The 22,649-nt window shown below is 43.6% G+C and overlaps 1 protein-coding gene across 18 annotated transcripts in view; it reads left to right on the forward strand.

The window, feature by feature from the left end:
• LOC110968354 (ATP-binding cassette sub-family D member 1-like) overlaps positions 1-22,427 on the forward strand; it is a 31,680-nt gene extending 9,253 nt beyond the window's left edge. For 3 of the 18 annotated variants that reach the window (XR_007938640.1, XR_007938637.1, XR_007938663.1), the window contains exons 7-20: positions 175-365; positions 690-870; positions 940-1,082; positions 1,156-1,324; positions 8,428-8,522; positions 10,603-10,748; positions 10,932-11,077; positions 11,181-11,265; positions 11,519-11,644; positions 11,787-14,380; positions 14,843-14,952; positions 15,613-17,150; positions 17,250-18,162; positions 18,196-20,058. Coding sequence is in view for 1 of the 18 variants with exons in the window: in XM_051941069.1 (XP_051797029.1) it covers positions 175-365; positions 690-870; positions 940-1,082; positions 1,156-1,324; positions 8,428-8,522; positions 10,603-10,748; positions 10,932-11,077; positions 11,181-11,265; positions 11,519-11,644; positions 11,787-11,874; positions 18,942-19,049 (1,478 nt within the window). In the remaining 17 variants the exon portion in view is untranslated. Of the gene's footprint in view, positions 1-174; positions 366-689; positions 871-939; positions 1,083-1,155; positions 1,325-8,427; positions 8,523-10,602; positions 10,749-10,931; positions 11,078-11,180; positions 11,266-11,518; positions 11,645-11,786; positions 14,447-14,842; positions 14,953-14,974; positions 15,074-15,612; positions 17,151-17,249; positions 18,163-18,195 lie in introns of those variants that run through there. The other 15 variants (XR_007938659.1, XR_007938642.1, XR_007938658.1 and 12 more) reach the window with 15 other exon arrangements.
• Positions 22,428-22,649: the final 222 nt, after the last annotated feature.

The following is a 22,649-nucleotide window of genomic DNA, read 5'->3' on the forward strand; positions in this document are numbered from 1 at the left end:
TGTCTGAAGTAAGCACGCTAAAGGTACACGCTACCAGTGCATGTGTTGCTATGGTCATGTTAAACACGCTAACAGTGCATGTGTTGCTATGGTCATGTTAAACACGCTAACAGTGCATGTGTTGCTTTGTTCATATTAAACACACTACCAATACATGTGATCTTCCTTCTACAGGAGCTAACACCACGTGGCCGTCGGTCATTGCCGGCCTGGTGGTGGCGCTGACCGCTAAAGTCCTGCGTTCCTGCTCGCCTCGCTTCGGCAAGCTGGTGGCCGAGGAGGCGAAGAGGAAAGGAGACCTGCGATACATGCACTCACGCATCATCACCAACTCTGAGGAGATCGCATTCTACGGAGGACACAAGGTAGACACCCCTCCTGGTGGACAGCCGCAGTAAAAATCTGAAAAAGACAGGAAGCAGAGAGTCTCTGTTCTGGGTGCGTTTGATTTATACATAGAGAAGGCCCTGTGTGTGATGATTGTTGTGGGTGCGTTTGATTTATACATGGAGAAGGCCCTGTAGGTGTTGATTGTTGTGGGCGTGTTTGATTTGTAGATAGAGACAGCCCTGTGTGTGATGATTATTGTGGGCGCGTTTAATTCGTAGGTGGAGACGGCTCTGTGTGTGATAGTAATCGGATATTGATTACTATCACACACATTTGTTGTCGTTGCGTTTGATTCGTAGGTGGAGATGGCCCAGCTGCAGCGGAGCTACATGTTGCTGTCGTCTCAGATCCATCAGATCCTGCTGAAGCGTCTCTGGTACATCATGTTGGAACAGTTCCTCATGAAGTACGTGTGGAGCGCCTCCGGCCTGGTGATGGTTGCCGTGCCCATCATTACCGCCACTGGATACTCTAAATACGGTAAGCCCCACCCTGTGTGTTTAAACCCTGCCCAGTTTGCGGTGAAGCTGAATTCCTGCTGCCTCTCAGACTCGGAGGAGGTGAAGCAGGCGGCGCTGGTGATGAAGGAGGAGGATCTGGTGAGCGAGCGGACGCAGGCCTTCACCACCGCCAGGAACCTCCTCAATGCCGCCGCCGATGCCGTGGAGAGGATCATGAGCTCCTACAAAGAGGTACGCCTCCTCTCCAGCTGTACCTGTACTCGGGTGCCGCTGTAGACCAACCGCTGACCTCCTACCTGTGCAGGTGACGGAGCTGGCAGGCTACACCGCCCGGGTCTCTGAGATGTTGGACGTGTTTGAAGACGTGAACCGAGGAATCTACCGTCGCTCTGTGGACCGAGGGGAGGAGCTGATGGCTGCAGGAGGAGAACCTGAACATGGTCAGAGAGTCTGTGGTCCGCTGGAGATCAGAGGTGAGTCCTTCAGAACCCATCAGCTGATCCACCGTCCCAGTCTCTACGGCAACAGAATGAACCACTGTCCTCTGTCTGAATGTTGACTGAAGTTAGCTAAACTTTGTCTGAACGTTATCTGAACAGTGACATTAACACACACATACAAAGACTACACTCTTTGTAGTCGTGCCGTGTATCGTGGTCGTGTTGTGTATCTTTGTAGTCGTGTTGTGTATCGTGGTCGTGTTGTGTATCTTTGTAGTCATGTTGTAAATCTTTGTAGTCATGTTGTGTGTCTTTTGTTGTGTATCTTTGTAGTCGTGTTTTATATCGTGGTCGTGTTGTGTATCTTTGTAGTCGTGTTGTATATCTTTGTAGTCATGTTGTGTGTCTTTGTAGTCGTGTTGTGTATCTTTGTAGTCATGTTGTAAATCTCTGTAGTCATGTTGTGTATCTTTGTAGTCGTGTTGTGTATCTTTGTAGTCGTGTTGTGTATCTTTGTAGTCGTGTTGTAAATCTTTGTAGTCGTGTTGTAAATCTTTGTAGTCGTGTTGTAAATCTTTGTAGTCTTGTTGTGTATCTTTGTAGTCTTGTTGTGTATCTTTGTTGTTGTGTGTCTTTGTAGTCGTGTTGTGTGTCTTTGTTGTTGTGTTGTAAATCTTTGTTGTGTATCTTTGTAGTCGTGTTGTGTATCTTTGTTGTTGTGTATATTTGTAGTCATGTTGTAAATCTTTGTAGTCGTGTTGTGTATCTTTGTAGTCGTGTTGTAAATCTTTGTAGTTGTGTTGTGTGTCTTTGTAGTCTTGTTGTTTAGCTTTGTTGTTGTGTATCTTTGTAGTTGTGTATCTTTGTAGTCATGTTGTAAATCTTTGTAGTCGTGTTGTGTGTCTTTGTAGTCGTGTTGTGTATCTTTGTAGTCGTGTTGTAAATCTTTGTAGTCGTGTTGTAAATCTTTGTAGTCGTGTTGTAAATCTTTGTAGTGGTGTTGTAAGTCTTTGTAGTGGTGTTGTGTATCTTTGTCATGTTGTAAATCTTTGTAGTCATATTGTAAATCTTTGTGGTCCTGTAGTGTATCTTTGTAGTCGTGTTGTGTATCTTTGTTGTCGTGTTGTAAATCTTTGTAGTCGTGTTGTGTATCTTTGTTGTCGTGTTGTAAGTCTTTGTAGTCGTGTTGTGTACCTTTGTATTCGTGTTGTGTACCTTTGTATTCGTGTTGTGTATCTTTGTAGTCGTGTTGTGTATCTTTGTTGTTGTGTGTCTTTGTAGTCGTGTTGTGTGTCTTTGTTGTTGTGTATCTTTGTAGTCGTGTTGTAAATCTTTGTAGTTGTGTTGTGTGTCTTTGTAGTCTTGTTGTTTAGCTTTGTTGTTGTGTATCTTTGTAGTTGTGTATCTTTGTAGTCGTGTTGTAAATCTTTGTAGTCGTGTTGTGTGTCTTTGTAGTCGTGTTGTGTATCTTTGTAGTCGTGTTGTGTATCTTTGTAGTCGTGTTGTAAATCTTTGTAGTCGTGTTGTGTATCTTTGTAGTCGTGTTGTAAATCTTTGTAGTCGTGTTGTGTATCTTTGTAGTCGTGTTGTAAATCTTTGTAGTCGTGTTGTGTGTCTTTGTAGTCGTGTTGTGTATCTTTGTAGTCGTGTTATAAATATTTGTAGTCCTGTTGTGTATCTTTGTAGTCGTGTTGTGTATCTTTGTAGTCGTGTTGTGTATCTTTGTTGTCGTGTTGTAAATCTTTGTTGTCGTGTTGTAAGTCTTTGTAGTCGTGTTGTAAGTCTTTGTAGTCGTGTTGTAAATCTTTGTAGTCGTGTTGTAAATCTTTGTAGTCGTGTTGTAAGTCTTTGTAGTCGTGTTGTGTACCTTTGTAGTCGTGTTGTGTACCTTTGTAGTCGTGTTGTGTACCTTTGTAGTTGTGTTGTGTGTCTTTGTAGTCTTGTTGTTTAGCTTTGTTGTTGTGTATCTTTGTAGTTGTGTATCTTTGTAGTCGTGTTGTAAATCTTTGTAGTCGTGTTGTAAATCTTTGTAGTCGTGTTGTGTGTCTTTGTAGTCGTGTTGTAAATCTTTGTAGTCGTGTTGTAAGTCTTTGTAGTCGTGTTGTAAATCTTTGTAGTCATGTATCTTTGTAGTCGTGTTGTAAGTCTTTGTAGTCGTGTTGTGTATCTTTGTAGTCGTGTTGTGTATCTTTGTAGTCGTGTTGTGTGTCTTTGTAGTCGTGTTCTGTGTCTTTGTAGTCGTGTTCTGTGTCTTTGTAGTCGTGTTCTGTGTCTTTGTAGTCGTGTTGTAAATCTTTGTAGTCGTGTTGTAAGTCTTTGTAGTCGTGTTGTAAATCTTTGTAGTCATGTATCTTTGTAGTCGTGTTGTAAATCTTTGTAGTCATGTATCTTTGTAGTCGTGTTGTAAATCTTTGTAGTCGTGTTCTGTGCCTTTGTCAGGTTTATGAGTAAACACCGACTTTGTTAAAAGATTAAAGCTTCTTATTAGCATTTTAACTTAGATCTGGTGAATTTTTGTGAATGTTGTCTCTGAATTGAAGGGTTCTAGTTGTGTTCCTTCCACTGGAGACGTTTTGGTACCAGGGCATCACAGGAACACTGTGAATGTTCCCAGTGAGGGATCAGTAATGTTTATGTTCACCTTTATCCAATGTCACTAGATATAGTTTACATTCACCTTTATTGAGGTGACACTGATCTCACCGGTGCCGATACGGAGATATAAAATCAGAATCAACTTTGTACAGACAAACAAGGACTTTGACTCCGATGGTGAAGGCTCCACTGTTCAGGGTTCTGCCTTCTGCTGTCCATCACAGAAACAAGCTGCTCAGTTATTGGTGTGTATTTAATATACTCAGAGTTTGCAATCCTCTGCAACTGGTTAATGTACAGGGATGCTGGATAGAGCTGAGACTCCCCAATGAGACGACTCGCCCACTTTACTACCAGACTCAAGGAATTTTTGTCTTTTAAAGATGTTTGATTGACGTTGGATGTGGGGATCCTCTGCCATTCTTCCTTGCAGATCCTCTCCAGTTCTGTCAGGTTGGATGGTGAACGTTGGTGGACAGACATTCTGAGGTCTCTCCAGAGATGCTCAATTGGGTTTAGGTCAGGGCTCTGGCTGGGCCAGTCAAGAACGGTCACAGAGTTGTTGTGAAGCCACTCCTTTGTTATTTTAGCTGTGTGCTTAGGGTCATTGTCCTGTTGAAAGGTGAACCTTTGGCCCAGTCTGAGGTCCTGAGCACTCTGGAAGAGGTTTTCCTCCAGGATATCTCTGTACTTGGCCGCATTCATCCTTCCTTCAATTGCAACCAGTCGTCCTGTCCCTGCAGCTGAAAAACACCCCCCCCCCCCCCCCCCCCAACATGATGCTCCCACCACCATGTTTCACTGTAGGGATTGTATTGGGCAGGTGATGAGCAGTGCCTGCTTTTCTCCACACATACCGCTTAGAATTAACACCAAAAAGTTCAATCTTGGTCTCATCAGACCAGAGAATCTTATTTCTCATAGTCTGGGAGTCCTTCATGTGTTTTTTCAAACTCTATGCTTTCATGTGTCTTGCACTGAGGAGAGGCTTCCGTCGGGCCACTCTGCCATAAAGCCCCGACTGGTGGAGGGCTGCAGTGATAGTTGACTTTGTGGAACTTTCTCCTACCTCCTGACTGCATCTCTGGAGCTCAGCCACAGTGATCTTTGGGTTCTTCTTTACCTCTCTCACCAAGGCTCTTCTCCCACCATTGCTCAGTTTGGCTGGACGGCCAGGTCTAGGAAGAGTGCTCGTCCCAAACTTCTTCCATTTGAGGATTATGGAGGCCACTGTGCTCTGAGGAACCTTGAGTGCTGCAGAAATTCTTTTGTAACCTTGTCCAGATCTGTGCCTTGCCACAATTCTGTCTCTGAGCTCCTTGGGCAGTTCCTTCCACCTCATGATTCTCATTTGCTCTGACATGCACTGTGAGCTGTAAGGTCTTATATAGACAGGTGTGTGCCTTTCCTAATCAAGTCCAATCAGTTTAATTAAACACAGCTGGACTCCAATAAAGCAGCAGAACCATCTGGAGGAGGATCAGAAGAAACGGACAGCATGTGAGTTAAATATGAATGTCGCTGCAAAGGATCTGAATACTTCTGATCATGTGATATTTCAGTTTTTCTTTTTTAATACATTTGCAAAAATTTCTACATTTCTGTTTTTTTCTGTCAAGATGGGGTGCTGAGTGTACATTAATGAGAAATAAAATGAACTTTTTTGATTTTGGCAAATGGCTGCAATGACACAGAGTGAAAATTTCAAGGAGTCTGAATAGTTTCTGTACCAGCTGTATATGACTGTACACACTCAATTGTCTGACCTTTGATTGAGGTTAAGCAGTTCTGTTGAGGACTTTTCCTATAATCTATCAGCATGTCTTTTGTTTTTGTTGTGTTTAGCTGAAGGTTTGACTCCTCACACCAAGCAACAAAATCATCAACAATTGGGCCATTGCTGGACTCTGCCCCTTTAAGTAAACTTACAATAACGGAGTCGTCCACATACTTTATGATTGCGCTGTTTTCATATATGCTCTGACACGCATTTGTGTACAGAATGAACAGTTAGAGGAGAAAGCACACACCCTTGTGGTGACCCTGTGGATGTGTGTTTTCGGTCAGACAGAACATTGTTAACCCTGATCCTTTGTGTCCTGTCAGTTAAAAAATTAAGGATCGAGCCCACCAGGTTGTTACTTAAATTGAACTGCAGTAACAGCCTTTTTATCAAGATATGGGGCTGGGTGGTGTTAAAAGCAGAAGAAAAGTCCACGAATAAGATCCTGGCATGAGTCCCATTCTCATCCAAGTGTTTAAAAAGCATGTTAAGCAGTGTTAGAGTTGCATCCTCCTCTCCTCTACTGGGTCTATAAGCGAACTGCACTGGGTCCAGGGCACCTTCTGTTGTCCTTAGGATCTCAGACCTAACCAATTTCTCCAAAGTCTTCATTATAATTGAGGTAAGAACAACAGGTCTAAAATCATTTAGTCTTAGGACAGCTGCATTTGGGGACTGGGACCACTATAGCATTTTTCCAAATGTTTGGGACTTGCTGTGTCTGTAAAGACTTATTGAAAATAAAATGAAAGACCAGGGTCAGTTCTTTAGCACAGGACTTCAGTAGACGACCTGTTTCAGAAAAAAACAGTTAAGAGCATTGGCTAAATCCACATCTGTGTTAGAACCATTTAAAATAACACGAGTGCCATGCTCTGTGCTCTGAAGCCCTGTTAGACTTTTCATGCTCGCCCAGGCTGAGCCAAGATTATTAGCAGCCATCTTGCTTTCCAAGTCTGGCTTGTATTTGTGTTTTGATTTTAGAATTTCTATCTTTAATTCTTTTGTTGCTGAACGCAAGTCAGATGCTGATCCATTTTTAAAAGCCATGGTTTTCCTCTGTATGCAGGATTTAACAGACGCTGAGACCCATGGCTTATTGTTCGGGTATATTTTCACATGCTTGCAAGGGATAATCATGTCCCTGCAAAATTCCATATATGCACAGGTGACATCCACTAATGCGTCCAAGTCATCTCCACAAGACTGAGAAAAGATGTTCCAGTCAGTACAGTTGAAGCACTCCTGAAGAGAAAGTACTGAATCCTCTGACCAGACTTTAACGTCCTTGGTCCTCGTTTTCTCCCTCTTTAAAACAGTCTTGTATGAGGGAAGCAAGTAAACACAGTTATGATCCGCGGAGCCAAGCGGGGCAAGTAGAACTGGCTTGTAGGCATCCTTTACCGACCCGTAACAGCGATCCAGTATCTTGTCACGTCTGGTAAAACAGGTGACATACTGGTGAAAGTTCTTGAGCACCTTTTTAAAACAGACATGATTAAAATCTCCCATTATAAAGTTCAGCGCATCAGGTGAAACAGCCTGTAGTTTCTGCACCACCTCGAAGACGGTGTTGGTGGCAGAGGCAGCGTCTGCTCTCGTTTATAACTCTATACAACAGTTATAAAAAGTTGAGGGAACTCACGGGGCAAGTAAAAAGGTCGTAATGATACCGTTAAAAGTTTCACATGTGGCGTGCAGATGCGCTCTCTTACAGTCACAGAGCTACAGTATTGTTTGTTCACATAAACACACACCCCGCCACCCTGAGACTTCCCCGTTACCTCTGCGTGTCGATCCAGACGGAAAGGAGCCCCAAAAGCATCGATAGTCAGATCGATGTCCCGGTCGTGCTCACTGAGCCACGTCTCTGTGAATGCCATGACACAACAGTTCATAAAATCCCTCTGGAAACGAACCTTTCCCTGGAGTTCATCCACTTTGTTTCTCAGAGACTGGACGTTCCCCATTATAACAGAGGGCAGAGGAATCCGGTTTAGTCGCTGTTTCTTCAGGCGTTGCCTGAGGCCTCCACGTTTACCCCGCTTCCTCTTCTTGAATATACTAGTCCCGCTTGCTTCATTGATGTTTCTGAGGAAACAATCCGGGATCTTAAATGTTAGGTCAACCGGCTGGGCTAACGTGGCTACATTTAGCTCCAGCATGCGCCCTCATCTACAAAGACACACAACACCACTACAAGACACACACCACTACAAAGACACACAACACCACACAAAGATTCACAGAACGACTACAAAGATTCACAGAACGACTACAAAGATTCACAGAACGACTACAAAGATACACAACATGACTACAAAGACACACATGACTACAACGATTCACAACACCACTACAAAGACACACAACACCACTACAAAGACACACAACACCACTACAAAGATACACAACATGACTACAAAGACACACAACATGACTACAAAGACACACAACACCACTACAAAGACACACAACACCACTACAAAGATTCACAGAACGACTACAAAGACACACAACACCACTACAAAGACACACAACACGACTACAAAGACACACAACACCACTACAAAGATTCACAGAACGACTACAAAGATACACAACACCACTACAAAGACACACAACACCACTACAAAGACACACAACATGACTACAAAGTCACACAAGTAGCTGCTTTTAGGTTCATCTGATTTTCTCTTCAGTCAGTAGAATGTTTAGTACCTGTTTGGTTCCTCATGTGATCATGTGGTCTGTGCAGGTCAGGTGATCAGTGTGGAGAAGGGGATTCGCTGTGAGAACCTGCCAATCATCACACCCAGTGGAGACGTGGTGGTTTCCCGCCTCAACATCCAGGTAACACACCTGAGACTCACCTGTTCTGGTCTGAGAGCTGGACCTGTGTCAACGTCAGTGTTTTAAACCGCTGCGTGTTTTTAACTTCACGTTTCATGATGTCACTGTTTTCAGCTCCTCTCATTGGTCGGCTGCCGCACGTTTCTAGAGATGACGCTGAACTCAGCATTTACAGGAATGTTAATTGTTTACAGGAATGTTAATTGTTTACAGAAATATTGTTTACAGACTGAGCTTCTGTAAGAATCAGTTTTATTTACTTTTTCAAAGTTTCAGGTAATTTTTATGCCTTTCTTTGTGCTTCATTCTGAACTGCTTCATCCAGTTGATTTAATTCATATTTTATTTATTGATCAATAATTAGATTAATGGATAAATAAACAATGAGTCTGATGCAGTAACAGCTGGTGACCACATGAGGTCACTGTTTCATCATCAGTGAGTCACATCCATCTGACTGTCCAGGGGCTTCATTTATAAAACATTGTGTAGGATCCATACTAAAAGTTTGCGTACGCCGAAAATCTGAAATGGGCGTATGCCGTTCGCCCCGATTTATAAAACTGTGCGTAAGCACAGCTGCACGCAATTTCTTTATAATCACACACCAGCTGGAAGATTGCACAGGTGGATCCACCTCACATTCCGCCCACAACACACCCACATTTTACCATGAATGGTCAATGCAAAGTAACTCATGAATGTATCTGTATATAAATAAGCTGCTGATCCACGGCATTTCACACAGCGCCCCCTGCAGTCTGTTCACTGCTGTGCGTCAGGATGAATGAATCATGTGTTGACCCAGGCCACCCTGACACTAAGTTTGTTATGATCATGTCCGAGGTACAAATAATTTGTACACTGATTGAATGTACATTTTTTCGGTTCACAGACAAATTCATCTTCACTCGGAGCCCTTACAGCAACATGAGTGCAGTCAGTTACGCCGATTACATTTGGGAAACCGGACATCGCTGCAAATTGCCGTTTAATGTTGTCCTGTTCACCCACAGTGTAAGGAAACCTGATGTACTGACTGGTCATGTTTATGATGTCATCCAAAGCAGCTGGCATTATTGCACTGAGGGATGGTTGTGATATCCAGACCTAAAGGACATCATTTAACTGTATATCAGACCCAGATAGGATTTAGACAACAAATGTAACCTCATATATTCTTCATATAAAACACATACCTGTCGGCCACTTAACGCTGGAAGGAGCCGGTGTCAATAGAAACCCCCGAGTCGTCAGCTCCTGTGTCTGTACCGGGATGGCGTGGTTTGGGCGGGGGGGTCTGTCTAAGACGGCCCAGTTCAGCACAAAGATCCAAGAGCACTGCTCTAGGGAATCTGAATCGGCTTATTAGCCAGTCATCGTCATGGGCAAATCCCCGTTATCCCTAAAATCTCTCTCCATTCTTAACGTGATCTTCCAGTAATGCCAGCTCATCCATGGTGCCACATTACGCACGGCTGTGACCCGCTATTTATCCACTTGATCAGCGATTGGACTGATTGTCACAGGCCTTTTCCAAATTAGTAATCAATCAGTGCCACTCACCGCTCTGTATCATTTGAAGATGGAAGTTTGATATATGAACATAGTTCTGTAAATACAGTCGTCGGCCGAATGACGCACTATATGAACATCTACAACAATGAGGGTTTATGATTATCCGGCTCTACAAGTCTAATATGTGATGACAATAAAGGTTTGAGATCAATCTGGTTCACTTCACCCTCCATCACTGCCGTTCCCTCTGTCTCCAAAATGTGCTTAAGCAAGCATCAAAGTTGGAGCACCGGTGCGCACATTCTCACACCAAGTTTGTTTTTAGAAATCACAACCTTTGCGTAGAAAGTGGCGTACACAACTTTCTATCCCTGTTTTGTGCGTACGCAAGCTTTATAAATGAGGCCCCTGATCAATAATCACTGATCGTATTGGACAGGGTTCCTTAATGTTGGTTCTTCATAGAACACAGTTTGAATCTAAATACACACAGATCAATGTGATGCTGTCCAATCAGAGTGTTGAAGATGATGTTGAAGATGATGTTGTTGTTGTGTGTCAGGTGGAGGACGGGATGAACGTATTGATCACAGGTCCAAACGGCTGTGGTAAAAGTTCTCTGTTCAGGATCCTCAGTGGACTGTGGCCTGTTTATGGAGGAGTTCTATACCGACCAGAACCACAGCACATGTTCTACATCCCTCAGAGGTACTACTACTACTACTGTTGCAGTTCTGAAGTTCTGATCTCTGCAGGACTGAAGTTGTTCTTTAAGAACTGATCTTACTTCAGAGTTTCTACTGTATTAGTACTACTAGTACTACAGTAGTAGTACTAGTAGTACTAGTAGTACTAGTAGTACTACAGTAGTACCTGTGTCCGTGTGTCCAGGCCCTACATGTCTGAGGGCTCCCTCAGGGATCAGGTCATCTATCCAGACTCGGTGGAGGAGATGCTTCAGAAAGGAATCAGTGATTGTGACCTGCAGGAGATCCTCCGTACCGTCCACCTGCTCTACATCCTGGACCGAGAGGGAGGTCAGCACTGCACGTAGTACTGCAGTAAGACCTGCATGGTAGCTCCTGCAGGTAGTACTGTAACAGTACTGCAGTATCCGGTAGTAACTGGTGTGTTTTTCAGGTTGGGAGTCTGTGAGTGACTGGAAAGATGTTCTGTCTGGAGGAGAGAAGCAGAGGATGGGGATGGCTCGCATGTTCTACCACCGGTAACTGTTTACTATTTACTGTTTACAGGGTGCTGTTTACTGTTTACTGGGCATGCTCAGACTCGTGGCATGTTAATCTGTCAGACTGAAATTTCTTCAACTGTTTCCAGTCATTAGCAGAACAGTGGTGCGGTGTACTAGAACGTTCTACAGTAGAATATGTAGAACGGTCAGACCGTTTTACATATTCTACTGTAGAACGTGTAGAACGGTCAGACCGTTCCTGACTCCTCCCCCTCTCTCTCTCGCACAGCCCTCGCTACGCCCTATTGGATGAATGTACGAGCGCCGTCAGCATCGACGTGGAGGGAAACATCTTCCAGGCTGCAAAGGATGCTGGGATTGCTCTGCTGTCAATCACACACAGACCCTCCCTGTGGTCAGTACTCACTCACCTCCTGATTGGCTGAGGTCTGCAGGTGATGCAGCGTGTGATTGGTCACCAGAACAAGAGATGAATCAGTAAGGACACTACCCAGCGGTTGGTAGGTGATGTTTCAGAGTCTCTTCTTCTTCTTCAGGAAGTACCACTCTCACCTGCTGCAGTTTGATGGAGAAGGAGGATGGAGGTTCGAGCCTCTGGATGCCTCCACCCGTCTGTCCCTGCAGGTGTGTTTAAATCTGTGCTCTGATTGGTCCACTGTGTCACTCAGGTATCATCTGTACTCTAACCCCATGCAGGTGAGTTTGGTTTGTTAGGAAGCTCAGTAACAGTTTAACGGGTAATCTCCGGACCACCTGGAGATCTTTTATCTTCAGGAGCAGTTTTTCTGCCAGAACCAGGAAAACAGAACTTCCAGACGTTCTTGAAGCTATCATCTGTGATGTTCATGAAGAACATTTACCAGAACGTCTGGAGAGGAAACATGGAGATAGAAAAACATCTACAGCAGCAGGAGATGGTAGAAACCAGCTGGAGGTTCTGAAAGACGTTTCTGGAAACCATCACCAATGCCTGATGACTGAGAACCTCCACAGAAGGATGAGGAGACACCATTAGTTCAGAGTTGAACATCTTAGGAGACATGGTGGTTCCAGGTTTTTATTAAAATTGTTTTCTATCGTTCTACTGCCAGCAGACCTCTGAGTTCTCTCCTTCATGATGTTCTGGTTCCTCAGAGCTGCAGAACTTCAATATGATCCTCAGAGGAGAAGGAGACGAGAGCAGAAACCTCCAGGAACTGTTGGAGGTCTCACATGCTTATTCCGTAACGTGTTAAAACAGCAGCTGGAATCACCAACTGCAGATTCTGTGGTTACTGTGGTAACCGTCAGCAGTGCAACATGCCTGCAGCATGTGATCTGCGTGTGCATGAGATCAGACTGCGGAAGCAGAGAGGAGGCTGAGAGCAGCCAATCAGCTGCCGGTTCTGTGTCAGGTGACTGATGAATGGAGGCTGCAGTTTATCAGCAGCTTTACATTACAAGTTAGTGTTCCACAGGGCTCTCCAGGGGTTCTACGGGGTTCCAAGGGTTCTACTTTAATGATAATAAAACTATGAACCAAACATGACACCAAACTATATCTACATGTTGCTGAGACTCTGCTGCTTCTGGGAGGATCATGACTAATAGTTTATTAACTGATGGATTAGCAGTAGGTATAGGTCAGCTGTAGTTCCTGGTTGTTCCAGCAGGTGGAGCCTCTTTCTGTTTAACCCTGTAGAGACCAGGGGAGGTTAAAGCAGAGAGCATTGTGGGAGTTTAGTGAGCTGAGGAGGTTCATGACTTCCAACCAGAGCTCAGGTGAAGTTCTCCTGGACAACTCTACCTGCTGTTCTGAACCTGTGGATGTTCTGTCAGTGGTTCAGAGGTTCTTGTCTGATATGTTCTGGTAATTTGACCAAAGACTAAAACATCTACCACCAAAAAGTGATTGATTAAAATCCATGTGAATAACTATTGATCATTTAATGCAGAACTGAGGCTTTTATTTGTCATTATTTCAATCCAACAAGCTTAGTGATGATCTGTTCTGAATGAAGAACAGCAGGTAGAACGTATGTCGTTTAATGAAGAACATCAGGTAGAACGTAGGTCGTTTAATGGAGAACGTCAGGTAAAACGTAGGTCGTTTCATGAAGAACGTCAGGTAGAACATAGGTCGTTTGATGACGAATATCAGGTAGAACGTAGGTCATTTAATAGAGAATGTCAGGTAGAATATAGGTTGTTTCATGAAGAACCTCAGGTAGAACGTAGGTCATTTAATGACGAACGTCAGGTAGAACGTAGGTCATTTAATGGAGAACGGCAGGTAGAATGTAGGTTGTTTAATGACGAACGTCAGGTAGAACGTAGGTCTTTTGATGGCGAACGTCTGGTAGAATGTAGGTCGTTTCATGAAGAACAGCAGGTAGAACGTAGGTCGTTTAATGACGAACATCAGGTAGAACGTAGGTCGTTTAATGACGAACATCAGGTAGAACGTAGGTCATTTAATAGAGAATGTCAGGTAGAATATAGGTTGTTTCATGAAGAACGTCAGGTAGAACGTAGGTCATTTAATGACAAACGTCAGGTAGAACGTAGGTCATTTAATGGAGAACGTCAGGTAGAACGTAGGTCGTTTCATGAAGAACATCAGGTAGAACGTAGGTCGTTTAATGGAGAACGTCAGGTAGAACGTAAGTTGTTTAATGGAGAGCGTCAGGTAGAATGTAGGTCGTTTCATGAAGAACGTCAGGTAGAACGTAGGTCATTTAATGGAGAACGGCAGGTAGAATGTAGGTTGTTTAATGACGAACGTCAGGTAGAACGTAGGTCTTTTGATGGCGAACGTCTGGTAGAATGTAGGTCGTTTCATGAAGAACAGCAGGTAGAACGTAGGTCGTTTAATGACGAACATCAGGTAGAACGTAGGTCGTTTAATGACGAACATCAGGTAGAACGTAGGTCATTTAATAGAGAATGTCAGGTAGAATATAGGTTGTTTCATGAAGAACGTCAGGTAGAACGTAGGTCATTTAATGACAAACGTCAGGTAGAACGTAGGTCATTTAATGGAGAACGTCAGGTAGAACGTAGGTCGTTTCATGAAGAACATCAGGTAGAACGTAGGTCGTTTAATGGAGAACGTCAGGTAGAACGTAAGTTGTTTAATGGAGAGCGTCAGGTAGAATGTAGGTCGTTTCATGAAGAACGTCAGGTAGAACGTAGGTCGTTTAATGGAGAACGTCAGGTAGAACGTAAGTTGTTTCATGAAGAACAGCAGGTAGAATGTAGGTCGTTTCAGGAAGAACGTCAGGTAGAACGTAGGTCGTTTAATGACGAACATCAGGTAGAACGTAGGTCATTTAATAGAGAATGTCAGGTAGAATATAGGTTGTTTCATGAAGAACGTCAGGTAGAACGTAGGTCATTTAATGACAAACGTCAGGTAGAACGTAGGTCATTTAATGGAGAACGGCAGGTAGAATGTAGGTCGTTTCATGAAGAACAGCAGGTAGAACGTAGGTCGTTTCATGAAGAACATCAGGTAGAACGTAGGTCGTTTCATGAAGAACATCAGGTAGAACGTAGGTCGTTTAATGGAGAACGTCAGGTAGAACGTAAGTTGTTTAATGGAGAACGTCAGGTAGAATGTAGGTCGTTTCATGAAGAACGTCAGGTAGAACGTAGGTCGTTTAATGGAGAACGTCAGGTAGAACGTAGGTTGTTTAATGGAGAACGTCAGGTAGAACGTAGGTCGTTTCATAAAGAACGTCAGGTAGAACGTAGGTTGTTTAATGGAGAACGTCAGGTAGAATGTAGATCATTTCATGAAGAACGTCAGGTAGAACGTAGGTCGTTTAATGGAGAACGTCTGGTAGAACGTAGGTCGTTTAATGGAGAACGTCAGGTAGAACGTAGGTCGTTTCATGAAGAACATCAGGTAGAACGTAGGTCGTTTAATGGAGAACGTCAGGTAGAACGTAAGTTGTTTAATGGAGAGCGTCAGGTAGAATGTAGGTCGTTTCATGAAGAACGTCAGGTAGAACGTAGGTCGTTTAATGGAGAACGTCAGGTAGAACGTAGGTTGTTTAATGGAGAACGTCAGGTAGAATGTAGATCATTTCATGAAGAACGTCAGGTAGAACGTAGGTCATTAAATGACAAACGTCAGGTAGAACGTAGGTCATTTAATGGAGAACGTCAGGTAGAACGTAGGTCGTTTCATGAAGAACATCAGGTAGAACGTAGGTCGTTTAATGGAGAACGTCAGGTAGAACGTAAGTTGTTTAATGGAGAGCGTCAGGTAGAATGTAGGTCGTTTCATGAAGAACGTCAGGTAGAACGTAGGTCGTTTAATGGAGAACGTCAGGTAGAACATAAGTTGTTTAATGGAGAGCGTCAGGTAGAATGTAGGTCGTTTCATGAAGAACGTCAGGTAGAACGTAGGTTGTTTAATGGAGAACGTCAGGTAGAATGTAGATCATTTCATGAAGAACGTCAGGTAGAACGTAGGTCGTTTAATGGAGAACGTCTGGTAGAACGTAGGTCGTTTAATGGAGAACGTCAGGTAGAACGTAAGTTGTTTCATGAAGAACAGCAGGTAGAATGTAGGTCGTTTCAGGAAGAACGTCAGGTAGAACGTAGGTCGTTTAATGACGAACATCAGGTAGAACGTAGGTCATTTAATAGAGAATGTCAGGTAGAATATAGGTTGTTTCATGAAGAACGTCAGGTAGAACGTAGGTCATTTAATGACAAACGTCAGGTAGAACGTAGGTCATTTAATGGAGAACGGCAGGTAGAATGTAGGTCGTTTCATGAAGAACAGCAGGTAGAACGTAGGTCGTTTCATGAAGAACATCAGGTAGAACGTAGGTCGTTTAATGGAGAACGTCAGGTAGAACGTAAGTTGTTTAATGGAGAACGTCAGGTAGAATGTAGGTCGTTTCATGAAGAACGTCAGGTAGAACGTAGGTCGTTTAATGGAGAACGTCAGGTAGAACGTAGGTTGTTTAATGGAGAACGTCAGGTAGAACGTAGGTCGTTTCATGAAGAACGTCAGGTAGAACGTAGGTTGTTTAATGGAGAACGTCAGGTAGAATGTAGATCATTTCATGAAGAACGTCAGGTAGAACGTAGGTCGTTTAATGGAGAACGTCAGGTAGAACGTAAGTTGTTTCATGAAGAACAGCAGGTAGAATGTAGGTCGTTTCAGGAAGAACGTCAGGTAGAACGTAGGTCGTTTAATGAAAAACGTCAGGTAGAACGTAGGTCGTTTTGTCAGGAACCTAACGAGGCGGACCTGGGCGGAGAACCACACTACCAAGGCTGGTGGGAACGAGAAGGATTTTATTGTAAATGTGGGTGGATCATGGCCAGGGTGTGGGAATCAGGAAGGCGGAGGGTGGAGTGAGGTAGGGCCGGGAGGTTAACAGTTAACAATGCCAAAAAACCCAACGGACTTCTGCAGGCTAGAAGGTGAACTGACTGGTGAGTCTTGTTCAATGATCTGGCAGGGTGTGGAAGGCTGAACCGGTACTTATTGCAGGAGGTGTAATCAATGAGTTGTCTTCCAGCTGTCCGGGATCCGTGGATGTGGTTGATTACCTGAGTGGAGTCAGCTGAGAAGCCGAACTCCACTCAGGTAATGCTGCAAGGGAAGAGAGAGGTAGAGGAGTGGATGGGAGACCGGGAAACAGAGGGACAAAGAGGCAGAAAGACAGAGAGGAGCACAGAGGGAAGAATAGGGGGGAGACAGCATAGGATAGGGGTATTTAGGATGCCAGATGGGGAGGACGAGGGTGAGGAGGGAGCTCTGACATGTTTATTGAAGAACATCAGGTAGAATGTAGGTCGTTTACTCATGAACGTGAGGTAGAACGTAGGTTATTTAATGATGAACATCAGGTAGAACGTAGGTCGTTTCATGAAGAACATTACGTAGAATGTAGGTCGTTTGATGATGAACGTCAGGTAGAATGTAGGTCATTTAATGATGAACATCAGGTAGAACGTAGGTCGTTTCATAAAGAACATTACGTAGAATGTAGGTCGTTTGATGATGAACGTCAGGTAGAATGTAGGTCGTTTAATAAAGAACATCAGGTAGAACGTAGGTCGTTTAATGATGAACATCAGGTAGAACGTAGGTCGTTTAATGATGAACATCAGGTAGAACGTAGGTCGTTTAATAAAGAACATCAGGTAGAACGTAGGTCGTTTAATAAAGAACATCAGGTAGAACATAGGTCATTTATTGAAGAACATCAGGTAGAACGTAGGTCGTTTATTGAAGAACATCAGGTAGAACGTAGGTCGTTTAATGATGAACATCAGGTAGAATGTAGGTCGTTTAATAAAGAACATCAGGTAGAACGTAGGTCGTTTGATGATGAACATCAGGTAGAATGTAGGTCGTTTAATAAAGAACATCAGGTAGAACGTAGGTCGTTTAATAAAGAACATCAGGTAGAACGTAGGTCGTTTATTGAAGAACATCAGGTAGAACGTAGGTCGTTTAATGATGAACATCAGGTAGAATGTAGGTCGTTTAATAAAGAACATCAGGTAGAACGTAGGTCGTTTAATAAAGAACATCAGGTAGAACATAGGTCATTTATTGAAGAACATCAGGTAGAACGTAGGTCGTTTAATAAAGAACATCAGGTAGAACATAGGTCATTTATTGAAGAACATCAGGTAGAACGTAGGTCGTTTAATGATGAACATCAGGTAGAATGTAGGTCGTTTAATAAAGAACATCAGGTAGAACGTAGGTCGTTTAATAAAGAACATCAGGTAGAACATAGGTCATTTAATAAAGAACATCAGGTAGAACGTAGGTCGTTTATTCATGAACGTCAGGTAGAACGTATGTCGTTTATTCATGAACGTCAGGTAGAACGTAGGTCGTTTATTGAAGAACATCAGGTAGAATGTAGGTCGCTTATTCATGAACGTCAGGTAGAACGTAGGTCGTTTATTCATGAACGTCAGGTAGAACGTATGTCGTTTAATGACGAACATCAGATAGAACGTAGGTCGTTTAATGATCCATAGATTAACTCACAAAATTCTAAATAAGGCTAGAGGAAGTGTCTGGATCCACAATAAATAATGACAGAAACTCAGACCCGTTAGAACAGACAGAACTATCTGTTGATGTTCTGGACCGGTATCACCAGACGAGAACCAACTGGACCAGAACAAACCGGACCACAACAAACCAGACCAACAGCGACCTCCAGCGTCTGAGCTGCGGTTCGTAGTGGTGTTGAGGTTCCAGGTGTGATTGAGGGAGTCGTGGAGCAGACTTGATGTTTTCCTTCTGAGCTTCATAAAGGTTTGTTTGTGATTCATCAAAGGATTTGTTCTGGTGCTGAGGAGGAGGTTCCTGCTGCTGGTCATCACCAACCGTGTTCTACCAGAGCTGAAGGACGTCTGTAGCTCCTGTCTCTACCAGCAGGGGAGACGAGCTGCAGACAGACCAGCTGTAGAGGCTGAACATCAGAAACACCAGATGAAGATCAGAGGCTTTAGAGACAAACCCCAGAGAGAGAATTCACCTGAGGGATAAAACGTTCAGCCTGATTCTGCTGCTAGTGTTAACCTGTACGATGATGTCGTCTCTCTCTGTGTGGTCACGTCATCATGATGTCGTCTCTCTCTGTGTGGTGACATCATCATGATGTCGTCTCTCTCTGTGTGATGACGTCATTGTGATGCCGTCTCTGTACCTGCAGGAGGAGAAGCAGCGCCTGGAGAACCAGCTGTCTGGGATTCCAAAGATGCAGCAGCGTCTGACTGAACTGTGCGTCCTGCTGGGGGAGGCTGAGGGGGAGGAGCCATAAATTGCTGCTTTTCCTGGTTACCATGGAAACGCCATTTTACTCCCATATGTGTGGCACACGGAACCCCTGAAACCAAGACCTTCAACTGAACTAGAACCCCAACTTGGACTTAATTCTGAACCTGATCCTGAACCTAATCCTAAATCTGATCCTAAGCCACATCTAACCTGTACCTGAACCTAAACCTGACCTTGAACCCGATCCTGAACCTGAACCTGAACCTAATCAGAAACCTAGAACTTAAGTCTGCATCTGGTTCTAACTTGAGACTGAAACTGCACCTGAACTTTAAGCTGAACCTAGATCTGGTCTGAGGCCTGGGCTGTGAAGCAGGTCCAGTAGATCCAGGACGTCTTCAGGTGATCTGGTTTCATCTAACAACATAAACCTGGTTGTCTGGTCTAGTTAACCTGGTCTAGTTATCCTGGTCTAGTTAATCTGGTCTAATTAACCGGGTTTATTTAACCTGTTCTAGATTATGTGGTCTAGTTAACCTGGTCCACCAGAGACCAGAACCAGGAAGCAGGTCCAGCAGATCCAGACCTTCTGTCAGAAGCTAAAGCTGAACTTAGACATCAGGAGGTGAGTCTACCTGTACTTGTTCACCAGGTGACCCAGCTGTGCAGCATTGGTTACCATGGTGATGTCAGAGAACACCATCTTGGTCCAGAAGGTTCCACCTGAAGTTTCCTCCAGAACCTCAGATTCTGCTTCCTGGTTCAGAACTCTGTTTTCATGTTGGACCAATCAGGACAGCTGACAGGTTGGGGTGGGTCATGTGACCTCTGCAGGTGTTTCCAATTGTGTCATTTTGAATCTTTGACTATTTGCAGATCTGATAGATTCTATATATTCGATACACAATCAATGTAATCAATCAGCAGCTGATCACTAATCAATGAGTCGCTGCTGAATCATAGAACCTTATTTAAACACTGTCACGATGATGCTGTGTGATGTCACAGAGATGATGTCATCAAGTGTTATTAATAAAGTTCAGTAATTTTAACTTTGTGCAGTTTTCCAAAATACACACGAAGTACAAGAAGTAAAAGTACTCTCATCTCAGTGTACTTAACGTCTCTGAAGTAAAAGTACTCTCATCTCAGTGTACTTAACGTATCTGAAGTAAAAGTACTCTCATCTCAGTGTACTTAACGTATCTGAAGTAAAAGTACTCTCATCTCAGTGTACTTAACGTATCCAAAGCAGGCTGAAGCAGGCATGTCCAAAGTCCGTCCCGTGTTCAGATTTCCAGCGGCCCGCAGCCTCTGTCATAAAATCAATAATTGACCGGCAGTGTAAAATACAGTGTACAAAAAGCTATTTTATCTTTCACCAGAAGATGGCAGTAGACCTGTGGCCACACCATGGGCCACTCTCTTGCTGCTGGAAACCTTGACCCTTGTCACAGGGGTCAAAGGGCATTGTGTGATACTTTCCAGCCCATTTCAAAAATGGTGACTGTAGCTAAAAAACGCAGAGTTGACTTCGAGGGCCGCTGCTTTCAAGAGAGGTGGAAATTGGAATATGTTTTCACTGAAGTACAAAACACCTGTGTCTGCATAATTTGCCAGGAGACTGTGGCTGTTTTCAAGGAGTTCAATATCAAGAGGCACTACCAGACGAAACATGGAAACTACGACAAGCGAACTGGGAATGAACGGAGCGAAAAATTGAAGCAACTTGAAGCTGCTTTAACGGCACAGCAGTGTGTGTTTTTTTTTTTTTTTACAAAAGCCCGTGAATCAAATGAGAATGCCACAAAGGCAAGTTATGAGGTGGCAGCACTGATCGCTAAGCACTGAGGGGGAATTCATTAAAGACTGCATGATGAAGATTGGTCGTGAAAAGAAGCAGGAATTTGCTGATGTTTGCCTGGCTCGTAACACTGGTACGGAGAACTGAGGATGTTTCATCTGACATTAAGAGACAATTAGAGGCGAATGGAGCAGAGTTTGACTTTTTCTCGTTAGCCTGCGACGAAAGCACAGCCGCATCTAACACCGCTCAGTTACTGGTGTTTGTGAGAGGAGTAGACAATGAAAAGAATGTGAGTGAAGAGCTACCTGACCTCCAGAGCCTGAAGGACCAAACAAGAGGAACACATTTATTTGTTTCTGTTTGTTCCGCCGTAAATGACATGAAACCACCATGGAATGAAGTCACGGGGATGAACACCTGCCATGGCTGGAGAACGAAGTGGATTATCAGCAAAGTCAGCGAAGAAGGAGGCGCAGCCATCAACTCCACTGTATGGTTCACCAACAGGTTCTCTGTGCCAAACATCTCAGATATGGCCATGTGATGAAACCGGTGATAAAGGTCATTAACTGTAAGCCCTGTGTCACCGCCAGCTTCAGCAGGTTCTACACCACATCCAGCTGAATACGGAGATGTTGTGTATCACAGGGACAGAAGACGGTCAGCGGGGGTCTGCGCTGCAGCGCTTCTACTTTCTTAGAGAGGAAATCAGACAGTTCTTGGAAAAAAGAACCAACCGATGCCAGAACTATGGGATCGTGTCTTGGCGTTTTTAGTTGACATAACCCAACATGTGAACCTTCAGGGTCCAGACACAGCGGTGAGCCCACTGTTTTCTCACATCAAAGCCTTTGGGACCAAGCTTCTACTTTCCAAAGGCAGCTGTCACAGCCTAATGCCACACCGACACCTGGCCCACTTACTGGAGTCCAGGTGTCAGAGTCAGCGTCACGTTAGAGCAGGAAAGTTGTTTGTTCAGTCTTCTGTTTTTGTGTGTGTGATCAAAACCAGTTCTAAATAAGCACTGATTCTTTTCAATTCATGTATAATTTGTTCTTTTGTTTTTCAATTGACAATCAAACCTGGTCTTTCAAAGCCGACAAATTAAATATTTAAATTAATTTTGGTCAGGCAGCCCATTTTTCTATTTCGTATTTTTGATCGGAGCTTAAAATTGAAATAATGAAGAACACTGCCTTCTAGTAATACGAGGACTGGCCCTCGGTGTTCTGTACCTCTGAACATTACTGTTAGCAGGATAGCGTTACTTTTAAACCAACAGTTCAGTAGAAGTATGGTTCTACCTTGCCGACATGTTTCAGAGCATCCTCTGACGTGTCATTTCATCACGTTCAGATCTGCACGGTAAAACCGTACTTTCTGACTGAATTGTCGGTTTAAAACAACAAAATGAACATCATCCAGTTATATCTGTTATTTTCCTGTTCACATGTATGGAATTTAGAAGTCCAGAGTGAATGACATGGAATGTTCTTTTCCTTCCAGACTTTGTCTTCATTGTTTGTGCTCTTCAAATATGAAAGACAGTGATTTTGGTAAAACTTTAGTGTTCTGTGTAAAGACCTGAAAAGCAATAAAAATGATGAAATAGTTCATTTGCATGTAATGTTAGTGGTTCACAGAATGTCAGGATGAATGGTCCTCAGGCTCCTTCTCCTCACTGAGTAAGGCCCTCTGCAAAACGTTTGAGCAGCAACACGACTTTAAGTGACATGTGCTCAACTATCAGATGAACAAGTCCTCTGAGCTGAGTGTACTTAAAGTAAAAGTACTCTGAGCTGAGTGTACTTAAAGTAAAAGTACTCTGAGCTGAGT

Source organism: Acanthochromis polyacanthus, chromosome 2 (genome assembly GCF_021347895.1).
Source record: "Acanthochromis polyacanthus isolate Apoly-LR-REF ecotype Palm Island chromosome 2, KAUST_Apoly_ChrSc, whole genome shotgun sequence".
Lineage (NCBI taxonomy): Eukaryota > Metazoa > Chordata > Actinopteri > Pomacentridae > Acanthochromis > Acanthochromis polyacanthus.